Source organism: Giraffa tippelskirchi, chromosome 7, assembly GCF_054371585.1.
Source record: "Giraffa tippelskirchi isolate mGirTip1 chromosome 7, T2T-mGirTip1v1.2.pri, whole genome shotgun sequence".
In the NCBI taxonomy this organism is placed as follows: Eukaryota; Metazoa; Chordata; class Mammalia; order Artiodactyla; family Giraffidae; genus Giraffa; species Giraffa tippelskirchi.
In genome coordinates, this window is record NC_137281.1 from 132,428,212 (window position 1) to 132,448,579 (window position 20,368).

Here is a 20,368-nt window from a genome sequence, read left to right on the forward strand (position 1 = left end):
CAGTGTGTAGTTTTCCTGTGCTAAGTCACTTCAGTCGTGTCCCATTTAGTGTAACCCTGCCAGGCTCCTCTGTCCATGGGATTCTCCAGGCAAGAATACTGGAGTGGGCTTCCATTTCCTTCTCCAGGGGATCTTCCCAACCCAAGGATCGAATCGGTGTCTCTTAGTCTACTGCGTTGGCAGACGGGTTCTTTACCACTAGCACCACCTCGGAAGCCAATGGTTTTCCTGTGGTTGGTTGGTTGGTAATGTGTGCTGTGATTTTTATTCTCTAAAGCCTTCAGGAGACTCATGGTTGCAACCATGGAAGCAAAATAAGATTTTTGCACTTAATAATTTGACCTAGTTTATCTGTTTGTACCAATTAGAAGGTTATTGCCTGATTCTGCTCCTTGGTGAGAGTTGTTAAATCTCAAACTTTTAAGACGCCCATTGACAGTTGTAAAATATGAAAGAACGTGCACTCACTTTTTCTGTAGTTTTGTACCTTTTGAATTCACGGCAGTTGCATCCAGTATTTTGTTAGCTTTTCTTCGTTGATGTTTTTTTCATAGTACATTCAACTGCTGGGAAGTGGATTACTTTAACAGGACTCTGTTTCTTTTCTATAGGAATAAATCAAATTAAAAATTCTACATATAAGTTTAGTTAGTTACAACTTTAAATTGCCCCAAGAATCCTAAATTGGACGATAGTATAATGAGCAGGGGGTGGGGCATGGAGGGGTGGGGGTGATGCTGGAGGATCATGCAACTGATTACCAGGGCTATCTTTTTGTCTCACTACATTTGGAATCATTTTAATAATTATCTTCCCCTCCAATGTCCTCTTCTAGCAGAAAAATGTGCATGCAAAAGGAGAAATGCAAGTAATACAAGTCCTCAAATGCAAAAATTTCAGAAATACTTAATACATATTTGCATTTTTAACTTGGTTCCTTAAGAACGAGACTAGGACAATTTATAGCGGCTGTGGTTGCTCATGTTACTAAATAATTTGTTATAAGTTATTGAAAATACACAATTTTGTCTTAGATCTCACTGCTGCAGTATATGGTAATTTGCTAATCACTGGACAGGTAATTTAAAAGCTAAAATTTTCTTAATTTGAGTCAGTTGATAAATTTAACAATTACACTGTTAATATATTTGTCTAAAACTGATGGTTTTCCATACTTGGCTGCACAATGGAGCCAGCTAGAGAGAATTCTAAAAATACTCGTGGGTCTCACCCCAGAGACTCGTGGTGAATTGGTCTGGCTGAGCAGAGGAAATTTTAAAACTTCCCCTAGGTGACTCTAATGTTTGAAAACTAAGATCTAAACTCTTCCTAGCTCAGATCTTAATTTTTCCAAGAGAGCTTTAAAAAATTTCTAAGTGAATTACATTTTTAAGTATTTCTTACTGAAAATTTGATTCTGCTTCAATAACCAGGTTCTTTTCCGGAACTAAGAGATCAAAATACAGATAATTATATCAAGTCCTTTTGATCACCATCACAAAAAGATTAACAGAAAGCTACACAAATTTTTTTATCTTTCTCAAAATATCTCTTGGCCTAAAAGTCTTCTGTAGAGCACATATCAAGTTAAGATATTTGATTAGTACACAAATTGTTTATCTGTTATCTAAATTATACTATATGGTATAATACTCAGGGATTTTTGGAATTTTAAAACAAAATTATTTCTAATACTTTTTTAAAAATAATCTTTGCAGGTTAATTAGGTTTGCTATATACCAAAAATTATTTATCTTTATAAGAAAGACTATTAAAGCAAAAAGTAATGATTTTAATTTTCAGAATGAAGTCTGGCATTTCACATTCTGCCAAGCCTATCCCTCATGCTTGCCAACCAGTACCTCCAGCAGATCTCTACTCAGCCACATCATTACTGTTCCCTGGCTAGTCTACGTCTACTGCTCCTTCAGGAAGACATCCCATGTACTCTCAACACCCCAAAGAACAGAGGTGCCTCTTTACCCTCCATTGCTACTGACTTGGAAGAATCCACTGTAGTCTATAATCATCTCTTCACTTGTCTGTTTCTCACAAAGTATATGCTTTGAGGTTGAGGGACTGAATCGTGTTCAATTTAGTAACTAGCCACATGCTCTAGTGGGTTTCCCAGGTGGTTCAGTGGTAAAAGAATCTGCCTACCAACGCAGAAGACAGGGGTTCCATCCCTGGGTTGGGAAGATCTTCTGGAGCAGGGCATGGCAACCCACTCCAGTATTCTTGCCTGGAGAATCCCATGGACAGAGGAGCCTGGCAGGCTACAGTCCATAGGGGCGCAAAGAGTGGGACATAGCTGAGCAACGAAGCTTGTAGGCGCGGTCTAGTGCCAGGCTCAAAGGTATTCAGTATGCTAATAGAGCTAGCGCAGGGACTGTAGGAGCACACCAGACCCTGCAGGGCTGCAGTGATACACTGTGTCCAGAAGAGGGTGCAGGAGAGGGCTGTTAAGCTGGAAGAGATCAAGGCTGCTCTAAAAGTCAACCAGTGACAGAAGCCGTTCGATACGAAATATCCAAGAGCTGGTAGCTCAGAGTAATTCAAGGGGCCTATTATCTCCTCAGGAGGTAAGAAGACTTCAGGAATATCAGTGCGTAATTTGTGTCTGAGGCATCATTTATTACACCTGTTAGCATCCATATTTAACAACCAGGGCAACTAAAGTTGTTTAGTCACTAAGCTAAGTTGTGTCCAAATCTTTCAGACCCCATGGACTATATATAGCCTGCCAGGCTCCTCTGTGCATGGGATTTCCCAGGCAAGAATGCTGAAGTGGGTTGCCATTTCCTTCTCCAGATCTTCCTTATCTAGGGATCAAACCTGCGTCTCCTGCATTGCAGGTGGATTCTTTTTACCACTGAGCCACTTGGAGCAACTAAAGAGTGGAGGTTAAATAATGTGTAAGAAGCAGAGTTGAAATTTGATCGCAGGTGACCTTCCTCCAAAGCCCATGTGGTACCAGTCCTCCAGGAGCAGAAACAAGCGGAGTCGGAGAATCCAGAGATCCTCCTTTACATGTCACCTCCATTTCCGGTTCTCTAGAGACCTCTCTCCCAATTCCTTAACCAGGTCAAGTCTCTCTCCCTCTCAGGTTCTCTCATGGTTCTCATGCCCCACCTGTAAAATCCCTACGACATGAGACTTTACACACATTTGCTTAATAAATTCTTGGTTCTCCCACTGTGTCAGGGGTCGGAAAACTGCAGGCACAGCACAATTCTGCTAATGATGGCAGACCCGAGTAGATGCTACAGAGACCTCATGGGTGACAAAGACAAAAATACTATGGCCCTTTAACACTTGCAGACTTTTGTGCTAGATTATGAGTTCCATTTAGTGGGGATTATGTCTGTTTTCATTGACCACTATAACCCTAGAGCCTAACATGGTACCTGGCACAGAATAGGCTTCAGTAAATATTTGTGCAATTCAGTTTAGAGTTAATAGTGAAATGTGGATGAAACCCTAAAAACAGGAGGAATTTCAAGTAGCAGTATGCCCAATTAGGAATATTTCAGTGGTTGCAAACAGTACTGGCTTTTTTACACTGAAATTCCTCCAATCAAAAATCTATTGACTGAAAATATATTCAGTAGAAATATATTTTTTATTTTTATTTTATTTTCTCATAAAATTTAGTGATATTCTTTTCATTTCCAACCACAAAAGGAGAACATTTTAATTTTTCCAGAATAGGCATCACATAACAGAGCTTGTTCATCACTGCATGGTCTAGAACAAAATCACCACATCCCTTATTCTCTTATTTGTCTCAGTGGATATGATCCTTAGGGTTTGTCTTGTTGCCAAGAAAGCGCACTCACTCCATGAGTCATCAAAGGAAAAGGTACTTTACCGAGTTTGGCCAACATCTACTGTTTATCTACTGTTTGCCTAAGCAGTGAATACTTTAGGTGGGGTGAGTCATGGGGTCCCTGTCACAGTGTCTGTTGTTGTAGCACAAAAGCAGCCAAATGTAATGTGTGAATGTATGAGCATGGCTGGGATTGAATCAAACTTTATCTCCACATATAGAAATTTGAATTTCATATAATTTTCTAGTTGGTGTTGTTGTTCAGTCATTCAGTCATGTCCGACTCTTTGCGACACCCTTGGACTGTAGCACACCAGGCTTCCCTGTCCATCACCAACTCTCGGAGCTTGCTCAAACTCATGTCCATCGAGTCAGTGATGCCATCCAACCATCTCATTCTCTGTAATCTCCTTCTCCTCCTGCCTTCTATCTTTCCCAGCATCAGGGTCTTTTCCAATGAGTCGGCTCTTTGCATCAGGTGGCCAAAGTATTGGAGCTTCAGCTTCAGCTTCACTCCTTTCAATGAATATTTAGGGTTGATTTCCTTTAGGATTGACAGGTTTGATCTCCTTGCTGTCCAAGGAACTCTCAAGACTCTTCACCAGCACCACAATTTGAAAGCATCAGTTCTTAGGTGCTCAGCCTTCTTCTTTTTTTAAAAAAAACATTTTATTTTAATTGGAGGCTAATTACAATACTGTAATGGTTTTTGCCATACATTGACATGAATCAGCCATGGTCCAACTCTCACATCCATACATGACTACTGGGGAAACCATAGCTTTGACTAGACAGACCTTTGTTGGCAAAGCAATGTCTCTGCTTTTTAATATGCTGTCTAGGTTGGTCATAACTTTTCTTCCAAGGAGCAAGCGTCTTTTAATTTCATGGCTGCAGTCACCATCTGCAGTGATTTTGGAACCTAAGAAAATAAAGTTCGTCACTGTTTCCACTGTTTCCTCATCTATATGTCATGAAGTGATGGGACCAAATGGTATGATCTTAGTTTTTTGAATGTTGAGTTTTAAGCCAGGTTTTTCACTCTCCTCTTTCACTTTCATCAAAAGGCTGTTTAGTTCTTCTTCACTTTCTGCCAAAGGGTGGTGTCATCTGCATATCTAAAGTTATTGAATCTGGTACTGGCCAATATTATCCTTTTGACTTTTTCTAACCATTTGAAAATACAAAAACCATTCCTAGCTGTGAGCCCTACAAATATACGAGGGAAGCAGGTTTGGCCCCTTGGTTGTAGTTTAGTGACCCTTGTTGTAGACAATAAGTCTTGCTCAGGAATCTCCACAACATTGTTGATATCTAGGAAAACAGGCAGCAACTGAGAATAGGGGAAGAGTTTAAAATTAAAAGCCTCCAAGCTTCGATTTCTCTAAAGTTTTCATCAGACCATAACAACCTGAGCAAAAACTGTGATCATCGGAAACTGAGGCAAGTGCTCTCCAAACTCTCTAGAGTTTGTATCATGTTCCCCAGTTTATGTATATACTATAAATACATATAATGATGTGTGAAATATCAGACAGAAATTTTTAAAGATAACTAAATTTTTCCAGTAGTCATGTATGGATGTGAGAGTTGGACCATAAAGAAAGTTGAGTGCCGAAGAATTGATGCTTTTGAACTATGGTGTTGGAGAAGACTCTTGAGAGTCCCTTGGACTGCAAGAAGATTGAACCAGTCCATCCTAAAGGAAAACAGTCCTGAATATTCATTGGAAGGACTGATGTTGAAGCTGAAACTCCAATACTTTGACCACCTGATGCGAGGAACTGACTCATTGGAAAAGACCCTGATGCTGGGAAAGACTGGAGGAAAAAGAAGAAGGGGATGAAAGAGGATGAGATCATTGGGTGGCATCACCAACTTGATTAACATGAGTTTGGGCAAGCTCCGGGAGTTGGTGGTGGACAGGGAAGCCTGGCATGCTGCAGTCCCTGGGGTCGCAGAGTCAGACACAACTGAGCAACTGAACAACAACAATTATGTTCTTGTTCTGTGTGGTGGGAATATCATAGCATGGCAAAAATGTTAAAATTTTTGCCTGATGGTGTGTATATGTGTGTGTGACTTTTATGCTTTTCATACTTGCAATATTTCACAATTAATATTAACTGGAACTTGTTCCAGTTGCCTAGAGTAAGCACAGCTTAAGAGTCATGTATACTGATTGCCTATCAAATGAACTTAAATTTTAATTAAATGATTGTACCATTTTGATGATATAAAAATGAATGCCATATGTTGGATTGACCCATTGTGCGTGTGAGTGCAGTTGCGTCCGACTCAGTGACCTCATGGACTGTAGCCTGCAAGGCTCTTCTGTCTAGGGAATTTTCCAGGCAAGAATACTGGAGTGGGTTGTCATTTCCTTCTCTAGGGGATCTTTCCACCCAGGGATTGAACCCAGGTCTCTTGCATCTCCTGCCCTGGCAGGCAGGGTCTTTACCAGCTAAGCCACCAAGGAAGCCCATTATTTATATTTTATTTGGGTTGATTTTCACACAAAGCAACTATTAATATTACTCTCTTCTGGACACGATATCTTAAATTGAAATGGAAGTAAAAATTAAAATCCATGCTGAAAAATGGAATATACAAACTGACAATGGCCAGACCATACATGACAATAGACCCATGAATTGACCATATATGCAATTAGCCCAGAATAGTCATAATTTGATCAATGACTGCCAACTTCCCTCCTTTATAACCCTTCTTCTAACTCAGGACCAACCAGAGAAGAGCCAGATATGCTCACTAATCTATCACATAGGCTATCCAGCTTCTAATCAGCCTGTTGCCAGCTTTCCCATGCCAACAACCTCCAGTCAGAACACACCTGAAGCTCTCCTTTTCCCCACCCCCAACACTAAACCTCTCCCACTCCCCTGCCTGCCTCTGAATCTCTGCCAAAAACAAGTGATGGTGACTCTGACTCCCTTGTTCTACCAAGCTTTATGCCTGAGCTTGTCCTCATTTGAGGGGCCTTCCATTATTTCCATGCTGCAATCCTCCACTTTCAATAGGTTATCAGTTCTCAAAATACAAGAAAAGGGGAATATGGTATTAGTTTTTCAGTGGGTTTAGCTTTTCAATATCGTACATTCAAATTTGCTCCAATGTAAAGATTCCATCAAGTTTCAGACAAAAAGGGAAGATTTTCTTATGTGAAAACAGTGCAGTTGAAGAAACTATTTAGCTCTTAAAAGTCTACTTGATCTACGGTTACTAGGGATGGCCTGAGCTAACAAAGAAAACACAGAGTTAAGCAAGATGTACAAAGACCCTTTGTGCAATCAGATATAATAAGTATAGGGTCTTCCCTCGTGGCTCAGGGGTAAAGAATCTGCCTGCAGTGCAGCAGACGCGGGTTCAGTCCCTGGGTCAGGAAGATCCCCTGGAGGAGGAAATGGCAACCTGCTCTAGTATTCTTGCCTGAGAAATCCCACAGACAGAGCAAGCCTGGCAGGCTTCAGTCCATAGGATCACAAAGAGTCTGACATGACTGAAGCCACTGAGCATGCACACATAATAAGTATCATCAAGGTGGAACATGATGACAAACACAGCTTTTTGGCTGATAAGAAGATTCACCCACAAAATTCCTTAGTGGCTGCTAAAACATTATTTCTTTTGTCAAGCAACACCCTCAGAACACTGGTTTTTACCAAATATCTAGATGTTTTTAATTGTGTCACTTTCTTTCATTTTACTTTTATTTCACTTATTTTATTTTTTACAACTCACCTTTAGTATGGATTATCTAATGATGATGCTCTTAAATCTTAATAACCTCTAATAGGTCTGTACACTTGTCAGATGATACCATTTTCATTTCACCTCTCCATCTCTCCCCTATGCTCTATTCAGCTTCCTTCTGACAGCGCCCTCTACCTCCACCATCCCACCTTTTCAGGGGATTCCAGCCCTGGGATCTCTGGGCTGTACTGGTCAAGGATTCACCTCTGCTTCTCACTGCAGTCCTGGTATGGACAGAGTTCTGTCGCCCTGGTGTCTAACATGACTCTAGAGTAGGGACTGAGAATGAAGGTTGATCTTCCTCTGAAAAGACTGGGTTGCTTGCTCTTGAGTCAGTTGTGTTATAATCAATGTGTTAACATCTCAGAAGCCCCAGAAAGCATCATTAGACTTTCAGAGAAGGCAACAGTTCCTGTTTCTAATGCTAAACTCAGCTCAGAAAGAAAAGACAAAATGATGTTCAATATTTTAAGAAGTCAAGAAAGCGTGTAAAAGAGTTTAAAAAGATTTGGGGAGAGGAATAGTTTTAAAAATCAGAAAGAAGTTGAGATTCAGTTATTTAGGAGACTCACTAAGATGAAAGGGAGGCTTGCCCAACACTGCTACACTGCCATATTCAATCCCACAAATGAGAATCAACATTCAGTGAACATATATGATATTATTGGGAATAGATTATTGGGGATAACTAAATTATTGGTTGGCATTCTTTTGAGGGGCTATTTTTGATGTCACCAGTGACAGTAAAATAGCAGAAAGTTCTTGAGATGTTACTTACTGAGAAAGTCTGTCTCCGATTCCTGTTCCATAAGACTACGCATCTCTTCAAGGTTTGATTGAAGGCAAATACTGATTTGCTCAATTTTTTCATCTCTTTCACATAGCTTGTCTATCAGATTTTTTATTTCTCTCAAGGTCTCATTACCACTTTCTACCAGTTCCTTAAAAAAATAGCATTTGGGGGTATGTGAATATAAATAGCAACAAAATAAATAAAAATATCTTGTACAAGTGAGTCATGCACAAGACAAAAATACATATACAATATTGGAACTAGTTGTATAAAGTAAGTGTCTGTACACAGAAAATTCACAAAGTTCTGTAAGGGATGTTAGAAAAGTGGATTAATAAATGAGATTTAATAGAATGCTCACTAAACTCAAACTTTTAACTGGGTAGTGTAGCAGTGGTGGTGAGAGCGGTGGCATAATAAAGCCAGCTCATCTTAGGAGCACCACAGAACTGCCGAGGAGATTCAGTGTGGCTTGCAGCTTAGAACTTTGCAATCAGGGAGATCTGAGCTTTAAATCCCCGAAAGTGCATCAGTGGGCTTCCCTGGTGGCTCACATGGTAAATAATTTGCCTGCAATGCAGAAGACCTGAGTTCAGTCCATGGGTTGGGAAGATCTCCTGGAGAAGGGAATGGCCACCCACTCCATATTCTTGCCTGGAGAATTCCATGGACAGAGGAGCCTGGAGGGCTACAGTCTGGTCTTGGGCAAGTCACTTCAATTGTCTGAGTCTCAGTAGCTTTATCTAAAAAAGGCATTACTAGCACTTCTCTTAGCCTCTGTTTAAGAGTTAAACAAGGATCACAGGTAATCTTTAGTTACTTAGAAAGTAGCAGAACCAGGATTTATACTCTAGTCTACCTGCTTCTAAAGCAGGGAGAGATGGAGATGGTGCATATCTGGTAAAATGTGGAGGAAAGACAGAGTTTAGAACTGACAAATTTGTCCTAAAATAATCTGTCTTCCGTTTATGCTTGGAAATAAAAATGTCATTCCCACATTCCCACTTTAGCTGAAGTGGTAGAGTGGGAAGATAGCTTCCCAAAGGATTAAGGTTTCATAATGACATTTTATATTCTTAAGAATAAGACAACAGGCCCAAAATGGAGTCACTTACATTAAATCCCACGTCACCAAACTAAGAGACTGAATTAGTTTCAGTTCTCTCAGAAATGGAATCTTAACCAGTCCATCAGGAATTACCTGATCAGCACTAACTAGATAATCTGCCTGGTCGATCCCTGCCATCTCTGAAAGGGAAGTGGCCTTGCAATATGGAACCTGCCATTTTTGCCTGGAATGACTTCCTTGTTCTTGCTCCCTCTGCCTATAGAAGTCTTTCATTTTGTACAGCTCCCCACAGCTTCTTCCTGTCTGCTAGCTAAAATGCTGCCTGATTTGTGAGGTGTTGCACAAAGCCAATAAAATCTTTAAAGCTGATTCAGTTGAGATTTGTTTTCTAATAGCACAAAGAACACATTTTAGGATGTGATGATCACATGAGCTCTGTCTTCTGTCCTTACACACACACTTATTAGGTAGGTAGTTATCTTAGAAATATGATACTTATGAAGGCAACACAAAAAAGCTCACCTTAAGTATAGTCCAAAATTCAGCCCACAAATCCGAATATTGTGCTAAATTGAAGATTTTTAAAATGCAAAGGTTACTGAAATAATTTGAACATTTTATTAAAGTAATGCTATTTGTTTCTTAAAACTCATTTTTATCTATAAGTTTCTACTTCTGAAATGTCAGACTAACACTTGCCCTCCCACTGTAAAAAAGGAGAAAATGGGAGTAAATATATAAAACAAATAAATGTGCTGCAATATCCAGTTTTCAGATACTGGAGAATGGGCAACACAGAACGGTGCCACCTGAAAGAAGGGAGAGAAATGTGAGCCCTCCGGTCGCTGGGCTCTCTTAGCGGGGTGCAAGCTGAGCAAGGCAGGCTTGCACACAGACACAGAAATCTGTTCAAAGATTAACAAATCAAATCCAGCAATATATGAAAACAGTAACAGCTTTTGAATAAGTGGATCTGACCTCAGGAGTGGAAGATTGGTTTGACATTCCAAAATCAATCAGTGCAATTTACCACACTAACCTCGTGAAGGAGAAACACCACCTGAGCATCTCGGTAGCTGCTTGAGTCGCTGAGGTCATTCACGATGGCACTGCACGCCCATGCGACTGACCCCTTCCAATAAATACCCTGGACGCCCAACCCTGTGAGCTCTGCTGCCTGGCACCAGTTTGCATGTGTCACACACCATTGCTGGGGGAATTCAATGCATCCCACTAGGATGTAACTCCGCTGGGAGAGGTCACCTGCAAGCTTGCACCTAGTTTCCACCAGGCCCTTTTCCCTTCGCTGATTTTACTTAGTATCCTTCATTGTTACAGACAATATCCATCAAGTATAACAATGTCTGAGTCCTATGAATCCTTCCAGCTAATCACTGGAACTGAGGATGGTCTTGAGGACCTCTGAAACAATACTAACAGCTGTGAAATCTTGCTGAGAAAAAGTAAGTAAGTTCTAAATAAATGGAGGTATATACTGTATTCTTGGAAATCTTCACTTTGTTAAGATGTAAATTCTCCTCAGATTGATTTACAGATTCAACACAAACTCAATTAAGATCCCAGCAGGGGTACGTGTGTGTGTAGATTCATAAGCTAATTCTAAAGCTCATATGGAAATCAAAATATCTAAAATAGCCTAAATGATTCTAACAGAGAAGCACAAATGAGAAGAACTTGCATTACACGATTTCCAGATTGAATATGAAACTATAGCAATCAGGACAATGTGATGTTGGTATAAATTCAGATACTTAGAATAAAGGAACAGATTCATAAAACTGATTTTTAAAAAAAGTCATTGAGTAATACAATGCTAAAAGGAAAGTCTTTTCAAAAATGCTAAAAGTTCAGTTGTTGCTGAACAACTGACTATGCATAAGAGAAAACCATTGTATTTCAACCCTTACCTCACAACATATGAAAGAGTTAACTTGAACCAGGGATCTAGACATTAAAGCTAAAAAACTAGTTGGTGATGGACAGGGAAGCCTGGCTGCTGCAGTCCATGGGGTTGCCAAGAGTTGGACACGCCTGAGTGACTAAACTGAACTGAACTAAAAAACTATAGAGAAAACATAGGAAAAACCCTGAGAACTAGGCTTAGGCAAAAAAGGACACAAAAGATACAAATGCTAAAAAGACAAACTAGATAGGGCAGACTTTGTTCAAAAGAAAATTTTAAACTTCTTTCTAGGGCACCATTAAGAAAATGAAAAGTCAAGCCTTAAACTAAAAAAGGACTCATTTCCAGACTATAGAAATATTTTAACTCAATAAGAAACACAAAGAACACAAAGCAACCGGCAAAAGATTTGGAAAGACATATGGCATTGACTTTCAAGGTCAAGTCACAATGCCATGAACTTCAACTTTGTTTTCTTGGAATGTTAGTTTTTGAAACATAACAGGTCAAGCAGCTACATGTATGGAGAGGCCACATAGAGGTGTTCTGGTTAACAGTCTCCCATGAATTCAGCTGAGAGCCAGCATCGACACCAGACACATGAGTGAGAGGGTCTTCAGATGATTCCAGTCCCCAGCTGCTGAATTACCCCTCAGCCAACAAGTTGCCCCAGCTGATGTCAGGCAGAACAGGCAGGAGTTGCTTCCTCCAAGTTCTAATCAAACTGACAATTTGTGAGCAAAGTAATCTGTAATGTTTGTTATGTTGTAACAAATAATTTGTCAACAACACAACATAAAAAATGATATGTAAGTAGCCAAAAAGCACATGAGAAGATACTTAACAACCTTAGTCAACAGAAAATCTTAATCAAGAGGAAATGCCATTTCATAGTGAGTAAATGGTTAAAATGACGACAATTTTAAGTGTTTTGACAATTTTAAGTGCTGGTGAGGATGTGGAGTATCCTATTGCTAGTAAGATGATAAGTCTGTACAACTACTTTGGCAAACAGGCCATTTCTTATAAATCCAGTGATTCCCCTCCTTCGTATTTACTCAAGAGAAACTAAAATAAATATTCTCAAAAACACCAATAGTAACCCCCAAATGGAAACAATCCAAATGTTCCTCAGCTAGTGAAGGGATAAACAAAATACGGTACGTGCATTTAAATGACCACTACTATACAGCCACTCGGAGAAGGCAATGGCACCCCACTCCAGTACTCTTGCCTAGAAAATCCCATGGATGGAGGAGCCTGGTAGGCTACAGTCCATGGGGTTGCTACGAGTTGGACACGACTGAGCAACTTCACTTTCACTTTTCCCTTTCATGCACTGGAGAAGGAAATGGCAACCCACTCCAGTATTCTTGCCTGGAGAATCCTAGGGATGGCGGAGCCTCATGAGCTGCCGTCCATGGGGTCGCACAGAGTCGGACACGACTGAAGCGACTTAGCAGCAGCAGCAGCATACAGCCACTTCCCTGGTGGCTCAGATGGTAAAGAACCTGCCTTGCAATGTAGGAGACCCAGGTTTGATCCCTGAATCAGGTAGATCCCTTGGTGAAGGGAATGGCAACCCACTCCAATATTCTTGCATGGAGAATTCCATGGACAGAGGAGCCCGGCAGGCTACAGTCCCTAGGGTTGCAAAGAGTTATACATGACTGAGCGACTAACACACTTTCACTACACAGCTATAAAAAAAAGCAAACAATGATATATGCAACAACATAGAAGGATCTTTAAAAAGTTTTCTGAGTAAAAGGAGCCGGGTACAAAACAGTACATGTTCTATCATTCCATTATATCTAATCCTTAAGGACAGAAGGCACTGTCCTTCAGTGGTTCCCAGGGACTGGAGGTAGACTGGGAAATCAACCATAAAGAGACACAAGGGATGCTTTTCAATGATGAAAATGCTCTATATCTTTCTTGTAGTGGTTCTGGTGGTATGTGCTTCTGTCAAAACTCATTGAACTTAAGATGGGTACATTTTATTATACCAAACCAGTAACACTGATTTAAACAAAACAGACCTTTATTTTTTTACATGTAAAAGGTCACTCATGACACATTACTTACTCTGAAGATCTGTCAGCTGACAGGACAGGTCACTTGAGGAGCTCATGAGGTCTTCTTCTGCCCTTTGGTATTGCTCTATGTTGTCCTTTAGGTATGCAATATACTGGAAATTAAAGGTGTGTGGTTGCTTTAAGCTGTTTAATTATAGTAGGTTAATTATCCGTGCAGTCACTTAGCAAACATTTATTGATCCCTCCTCTGTGTGTCCTACAATTCTAGATGCAAAGGTGACAGTGGTAAACACAGCCCTTGCTAAGTTAACATTCTGGTGAGGGAAATGAAGGACCTTGCTTCCTAGTAAGCATTTCAACTTCACCCAAATAAACATGATATTGTGAATCTGCCACAAAAATGAACTAAAAGGTATGCTGCCTAAATGCACTGTGTCCACAGGAAAAAAATTATCCTTTTGGCAAAATGTGTGTTCAGTATATATGCTACAAGGAAGCAATGTTGCCTCACTGGAGGTATTCATAGGACCTCAGAGAGATGAATTATCAAGTCAGGAGACCCTATGGAATTGCTCACTCTAGTTGGATGTTTCATTGGGTTGGGTGGCAGTGACAGCAGTGGTTTGGATATCAGAGACATGGCTTTCTGTTCTAACTACCCAGTGCTCAGGAACTCTAAAGGCTGGGAACTCTGAAAATGCAGGCTTTGGGATATAAAGTAGGCATTGGCCCAGTTTCAAGAGAGAAATTGTCAAACACTAGAAACTACTGATAAAAGTCTTAGAAATGGTCCCAGTGCCCTAGGAGAAGACATGGACCTGTTCCATAGGACTGTTCATAAGAATGTGCTAGAGGGGCTCTCCTGCAGCCTTGACCCTGTGTCAGTCTTTGCAAAGCTTGCTGGCAGGTTTTGTAGTAAATCTAAGTGAAAGCTACCATAAGCCAAATCCAAGTCATCATTCTTGCTCTCTTTGAACATGGATCACTGTTTATAGACTTGTCTAGTTCAGGTGGCTTCCTGTAACTCTCTATTAGTCCCCTTTTTGGTCTTTTAGTCCCCCTTTTGGTCTCCACTTCTACTGTTTCCTCTTTCAAAATTGTTTTTCTTCTGAACTCTGTTCACACCTCACTGTTCTCATTAACTATCCTCCCGGAATCTCACTATCTCCCAGGTGTAAATCCTACCTCTATGCTAATGGCACCAGGTCAGATTTTTTCCTGGAGCTCTTCACCTCATGTGATTAAATGCTCGTGCTCTGGGTGACTATGTATATGTGCCCTGGGTGGATTGTCACACTAATAACCAAATTGTAATTATCCATTTGTATACCTGTCTCCCCAGCCAGACTGTGAACTTTCTAAGGGTTTGGGACAGTGTCTTACCCATATTTGTATTCACTGTTTCTTCCCTAGAATTTGGGACTCAGTGATGCTTAAAATATTTGTTGAATGAAGGGATGAGATCATCAAAACAAAGAGTGATGAATGAATAAGATAAAAGCTTAGGGTCATCCAGGGCCTAGTAGATGGACCTTAAATCCAAAATAGGACTTTTAGAATCAATGTTTCACATAGTCATCCATTTGCTCAACCATTACCAAAATAGCAATGAAAATTCCGACTAAATCAATAAATAATTGACATCATCTTGATAGGAAGACAGTCTTGTGGAATACTTCATAGGTGGATGAAATTCCTTACAAGGTTGTTTCAAGGCTAGAAGGATGAAGATGTTGGACGTGTGTGGGTTACTGCCAATGGTACCTGGGCTCTGTGGAGCACATCCACCTTTTCAAAGCAGACTCATATCTCTTATGTCATTTAATTAAAACAAAGAACACATGATATTAGATAGATAATTATTGCCACTTAGAGTGTTAGTGCTGTTGGACTGCCCAAAGTCACGCTACAGGGTTACAACTGAGTGACAGACTCAAGTAAGTAAATCTTAAGTATAAATAAGCAAAACTTAATCTTTTGAGATTTAGACTTTCATTTTAGGGGTTGGATGAGCAAATTCCTTTGCTACAAAAAGAACTACAATCAATCTGAAACAATCTAACTTTTAAAATGGGCACAAGGCTGAACAGATAGTTTACAAAAAGGGTCTCCAAGTAGCGAACAACATACGAATCATTTCCTGAATCATCAGGAAAATGCAAATTAAAACCACAGTGGGTCACCTCTACACACCCTCCAGAATGACTGAATTGAAAAAGGCTGAGTTTTTCTTAGAATCAGGAATAACTATGCTCTCTTACACTATAGATGGGAGTGGCAGTTAGTGCCATGTCCTCGGGAGACTGCCACTGTGCACTAAGGTGGCCCATATGCCCCTCTCTGGCTCTAGAATTCCACTTGAGCTGTTTACCCAAAAGAAATATGTAACTGCGTTCATCAAAATACATGCAATAGCATTTTCATGGTAGTAGTCCCAATTAGAAACTCTCCAAACCCCCATCAACAGCAGAGTGTATAAACTATAGTATAGTCATACGATGGGATACAATATATACAAACCGTACAATACAATACAGAACTAAGGATGAATGAACCATAACTTCACTCAATGATAAGGAACCTGGGAAACATAATTTTGGGCAAAAGAGTATGTACTGTATCCTTCCATACATATAATGTTCAAAAACAGGCAGAACTCGTCTATGGTGTTAAAAGTCAGTATCACATATTGTGGGATAGTATAGTATATGATATAGTATATTGTGGGAAGGTCAATGACAAGAAGGCCCGTAGAAGACAGAGAAGACAGTATCTGGATTCTGTTGATGGATGCTTTGTTTCTTGATCTAGGTGTTGGCTATTCAGTGTGTTCATTAAGCTGTGTATGATTTGGGCACTTCTCTCTGTGAACTGAACTGAACTGAACTCTGTGTACTTTAAGTTTCACTTAGAAAGTTTCAAGAGTTATTCTCTCCTTTTCTTTCACAACTAGTACAGATACGGAAATCAACCATGACCATTGTACAAAGTAAAGTGCTCTTGAACTTACCTTTTTCAATCTTTTATTTTCCAGGAGCAAAGCATCCGCTTTTAGGTCATGTAAATAGATTTCATTTTCTAAGCTTTTTAGAATTTCAAAATGAGCTTTGGTTTTATAGCTTTCATGCTCTCTTAACTGTTTCAACTCCTGCTTCACTTTCTTCTGCTCAAACATAAAATCCACAATTACCTTATAGAGTTCAACGAGCAGGGCACCAGTGTATTAAGTTGCCTGCACCACATTCAGAGAAGGGTTCTAATTACAGCTGACCCTTGAACAATGTGGGAGTGAGGGGCACCAACCCCTGCCCAGTCAAAAATCTGGGTATAACTTTACAATTGGTACTCTATTACCAGTTTCACATCTCCTGATTGAACCAACCACAGACCGTGTAGTGCATTCATTGAATAAAATAATTCACAAATATATGGACACATGCAATTCAAACCTATATTGCTAAAGGCCGACTATAATTCCATGACCATCAACAGAGGCTATGAACATCTTCCCCTGAAAAACTTTATATTAACTCCAAAGCTAATAGACTCTGGGAAGCAAGTCTACAGATCCCAAGTTAAGAGCCAAAGTCAAGCTATTGAGACAACTTCACAAAATAGAATATATCTTGATATATAAACAACTGCCTTGCAAAATGGGGAAGAAGGGAGTAGAATTTATTGAGGCTCTTTCAGGGAGGATTTGATATTTGATATTTCTCAAAGAATATTATTTTATGGATTTTTCTGAATTCTCTAGTTAGTTTTAAATTATTATACTGTTATAAATCACATAATCTTTGTATATTGTATAATTGTCCCTAGCAGCATCCTATTAGGATAATAGAATTATATATATATTATGTTGTTCTGTTGGTGGTTTAGTCACTAAGTGGTGTCTGACTTTTTTGCAATCCCATGGACTGTAGCCCATCAGGCTCCTCTGTCCATGGAATTTCCCACGCCATATACTGGAGTGGGTTGCCATTTCCTTCTGCAGGGGATCTTCCTAACCCAGATATTGAACTCGAATTTCCTGTGTCTCCTGCACTGGCAGGCAGATTCTTTACCGCTGAGCCAATGGGGAAGCTCATATATGTAGTATACTCGTAATTTTCCCCTTCATATTTTTCTATTTCCATAACACATTAAAAGTTACTTTTGATATCAGTGAATCTCAAAGAATATATTTTATGTTTAATCAACTCTACATACATATGTTTATCACTAACTATTGATTATAAGATGTTAAAAGGTAGTAAACACCTATTTACCTGCTCCTGTTGCATTCACTCTCCTAACCCCTACAACCTTTGCCCATAATCCTTGTCTTCATAGGAATTTACCAGAATAACAGATATGAAAAGAAGCTTAGAAAGCATAATCCAATCTCTACTTTTTAAATAGAGCTTCCCAGGTGCTCGGTGACAAAGAATCTGCCTGCAATGCAGGAGACACAGGTTCAATCCCTGGGTCAGGAAGATCCCCTGGAGAAGGGCATGGCAACCCACTCCAGTATTCTTTCTGGAGAACGTCCATGGACAGAGGAGCCTGGTGGGCTATAGCCCTTGGGTCACAAAATTGTCAGACACAACTATTGCAATTTAGCATGCATGGCACCTTTTAAGTAAGGAAAATGAACCCTCCCCCAGTGAGTGATTTTCCAGCGGTAACAGGTTACACGTTAATTGCTTTTAAAGCTGATCTCTCTCCCTCTACACATACACACACACATACACACGTGTATATATGTATACATACATATATATATGTATATATATGTCTCCAGCAGAGGCGTGGGTCAGCGATGGCCTGCTTCAAGGTAAGGGGCACTGAGTGTGGCACTGTGTGCACAGGACCTTTTGAAGGATGTTGCCATTATCTTCACTACCTCTGCCAATGTTTGGTCTCAGGTCAAACAACAGGGAGAGAACACAGTCTCACCCATCAACAGAAAATTGGATTAAAGTTGTACTGAGCATGGCCCCACACATCAGAATAAGACCAAATTTCCCCCACAGTCAGTCTCTCCCATCAGGAAGCCTCTTATCCTTATCCTTCAGAGGGCAGACAGAATGAAAACCACAATCATAGAAAGCTAATCAAACTGATCACATGGACCACAGCCTTGTCTAATTCAATGAAACTATGAGTCACGCCATGTAGGGCCACCCAAGATGGACGGGTCATGGTGGACAGTACCAACAAAATGTGGCCCTCCGGAGAAGGGAATGGCAAACCACTTCAGTATTCTTGCCCTGAGAACTCCATGAACAGCATGAAAAGGCAAAAAGATATGACACTGAAAGATGAACTCCCCAGGTTGGTAGGTGCCCAATATGCTACTGTAGAAGAGTGGAGAAATAACTCCAGAAAGAATGAAGTGATGGAGCCAAAGTGAAAACAATGCCCAGTTGTGGATGTGACTGGTGATGGCAGTAAAGTCCAAAGTTGTAAAGAACAATATTGCATAGGAAACTGGAATGTTAGGTCCATGAATCAAGGTAAATTTGAAGTGGTCAAACAGGAGATGGCAAGAGTAACCACAGACATTTTAGGAATCAGTGAACTGGCTCATGGGAAAAGACCCTGATGCTGAGAAAGATTGAAGGCAGGAGGAGAAGGGGATGACAGAGGATGAGATGGTTGGATGGCATCACCAACTCAATAGACATGAGTTTGAGCAGGCTCCAGGAGTTGGTGATGGACAGGGAAGCCTGGCATGCTGCAGTCCAAGGGGTCACAGAGTCAGACATGACTGAGTGACTGAACTGAACTGAACTAAAATGGACTGGAATGAGTGAATTTAATTCAGATGATCATTGTATCTACTTCTGTGGGTAAGAATCCCTTAGAAGAAATGGAGTAGCCATCATAGTCAATGAAAAAGTCTGAAATGCTGTACTTGGGTGCATTCTCAAAAACAACAGAATGATCTCTGTCTGTTTCCAAGGCATACCATTCAATATCACAGTAATCCAAGTCTATTCCCCGACCAGTAAAGCTGAAGAAGCTGAAGCTGAACCATTCTTTGAAGACCTACAAGACCTTCTAGAATTAACAGCCAAAAAAGATGTCCTTTTCATCTTTGAGTTTGGCCAAGAGAACACACTGGTCATAGCAAACACCCTTCCAATAACACAAGATGACTCTATACATGGACATCACCAGGTAGTCAATACTGAAATCAGGTTGATTATATTCTTTGCAGCCAAAGATGGAGAAGTTCTATACAGTCAGCAAAAACAAGATGGGGAGCTGACTGTGGCTCAGATCATGAACTCCTGATTGCCAAATTCAGACTTAAATTGAAGAAAGTAGGGAAAACCACTAGACCATTCAGGTATGACCTAAATCAAATCCCTTACCATTATACAGTGATAATAACAGATTCAAGGGATTAGATCTGATAGACAGAGTGCCTGATGAACTATGGATGGAGGTTCAAGACATTGTACAGGAGGCAGTGATCAAGACCATCCCCAAGAAAAAGAAATGCAAAAATGGAAAATGGTTGTCTGAGGAGGCCTTACAAATAGCTGAGAAAAGAAGAGAAGCTAAAGGCAAAGGAGAAAAGGAAAGATAATATCCATCTGAATGCAGAGTTCCAAAGACTAGCAAGGCGAGATAAGAAAGCCTTCCTCAGTGATCACTGGAAAGAAATAGAGGAAAACAATAGAATGAGAAGGACTAGAGAGCTCTTCAAGAAAAATTATTAGAGATACCAAGGGAACATTTCATGCAAAGATGGACACAATAAAGGACAGAAATGGTATGGACCTAACAGAAGCAGAAGATATTAAGAAGAGGTGGCAAGAATACACCGAAGAACTATACAAAACAGATCTTCATGACCCAGATAACCACAATGGTGTGATCACTCACCTAGAACCAGACATCCTGGAATGCAAAGTCAAGTGGGCCTTAGGAAGCATCACTATGA

The 20,368-nt window shown here is 40.2% G+C and overlaps 1 protein-coding gene across 11 annotated transcripts in view; it reads right to left on the reverse strand.

The window, feature by feature from the left end:
* Nucleotides 1–20,368, reverse strand: part of CCDC175 (coiled-coil domain containing 175) — a 72,225-nt gene that overhangs the window by 432 nt on the left and 51,425 nt on the right. For 6 of the 11 annotated variants that reach the window (XM_081509687.1, XM_081509695.1, XM_081509697.1 and 3 more), the window contains 5 exons: nt 16,439–16,591; nt 13,478–13,580; nt 9,988–10,031; nt 8,382–8,544; nt 469–605 (listed from right to left, as the gene is read on the reverse strand). In XM_081509687.1, coding sequence (XP_081365813.1) covers nt 523–605; nt 8,382–8,544; nt 9,988–10,031; nt 13,478–13,580; nt 16,439–16,591 — 546 coding nt within the window. In that variant the 3' untranslated portion in view covers nt 469–522. Of the gene's footprint in view, nt 1–468; nt 606–1,385; nt 1,448–8,381; nt 8,545–9,987; nt 10,032–13,477; nt 13,581–16,438; nt 16,592–20,368 lie in introns of all 11 variants that reach the window. The other 5 variants (XM_081509689.1, XM_081509692.1, XM_081509693.1 and 2 more) reach the window with 4 other exon arrangements.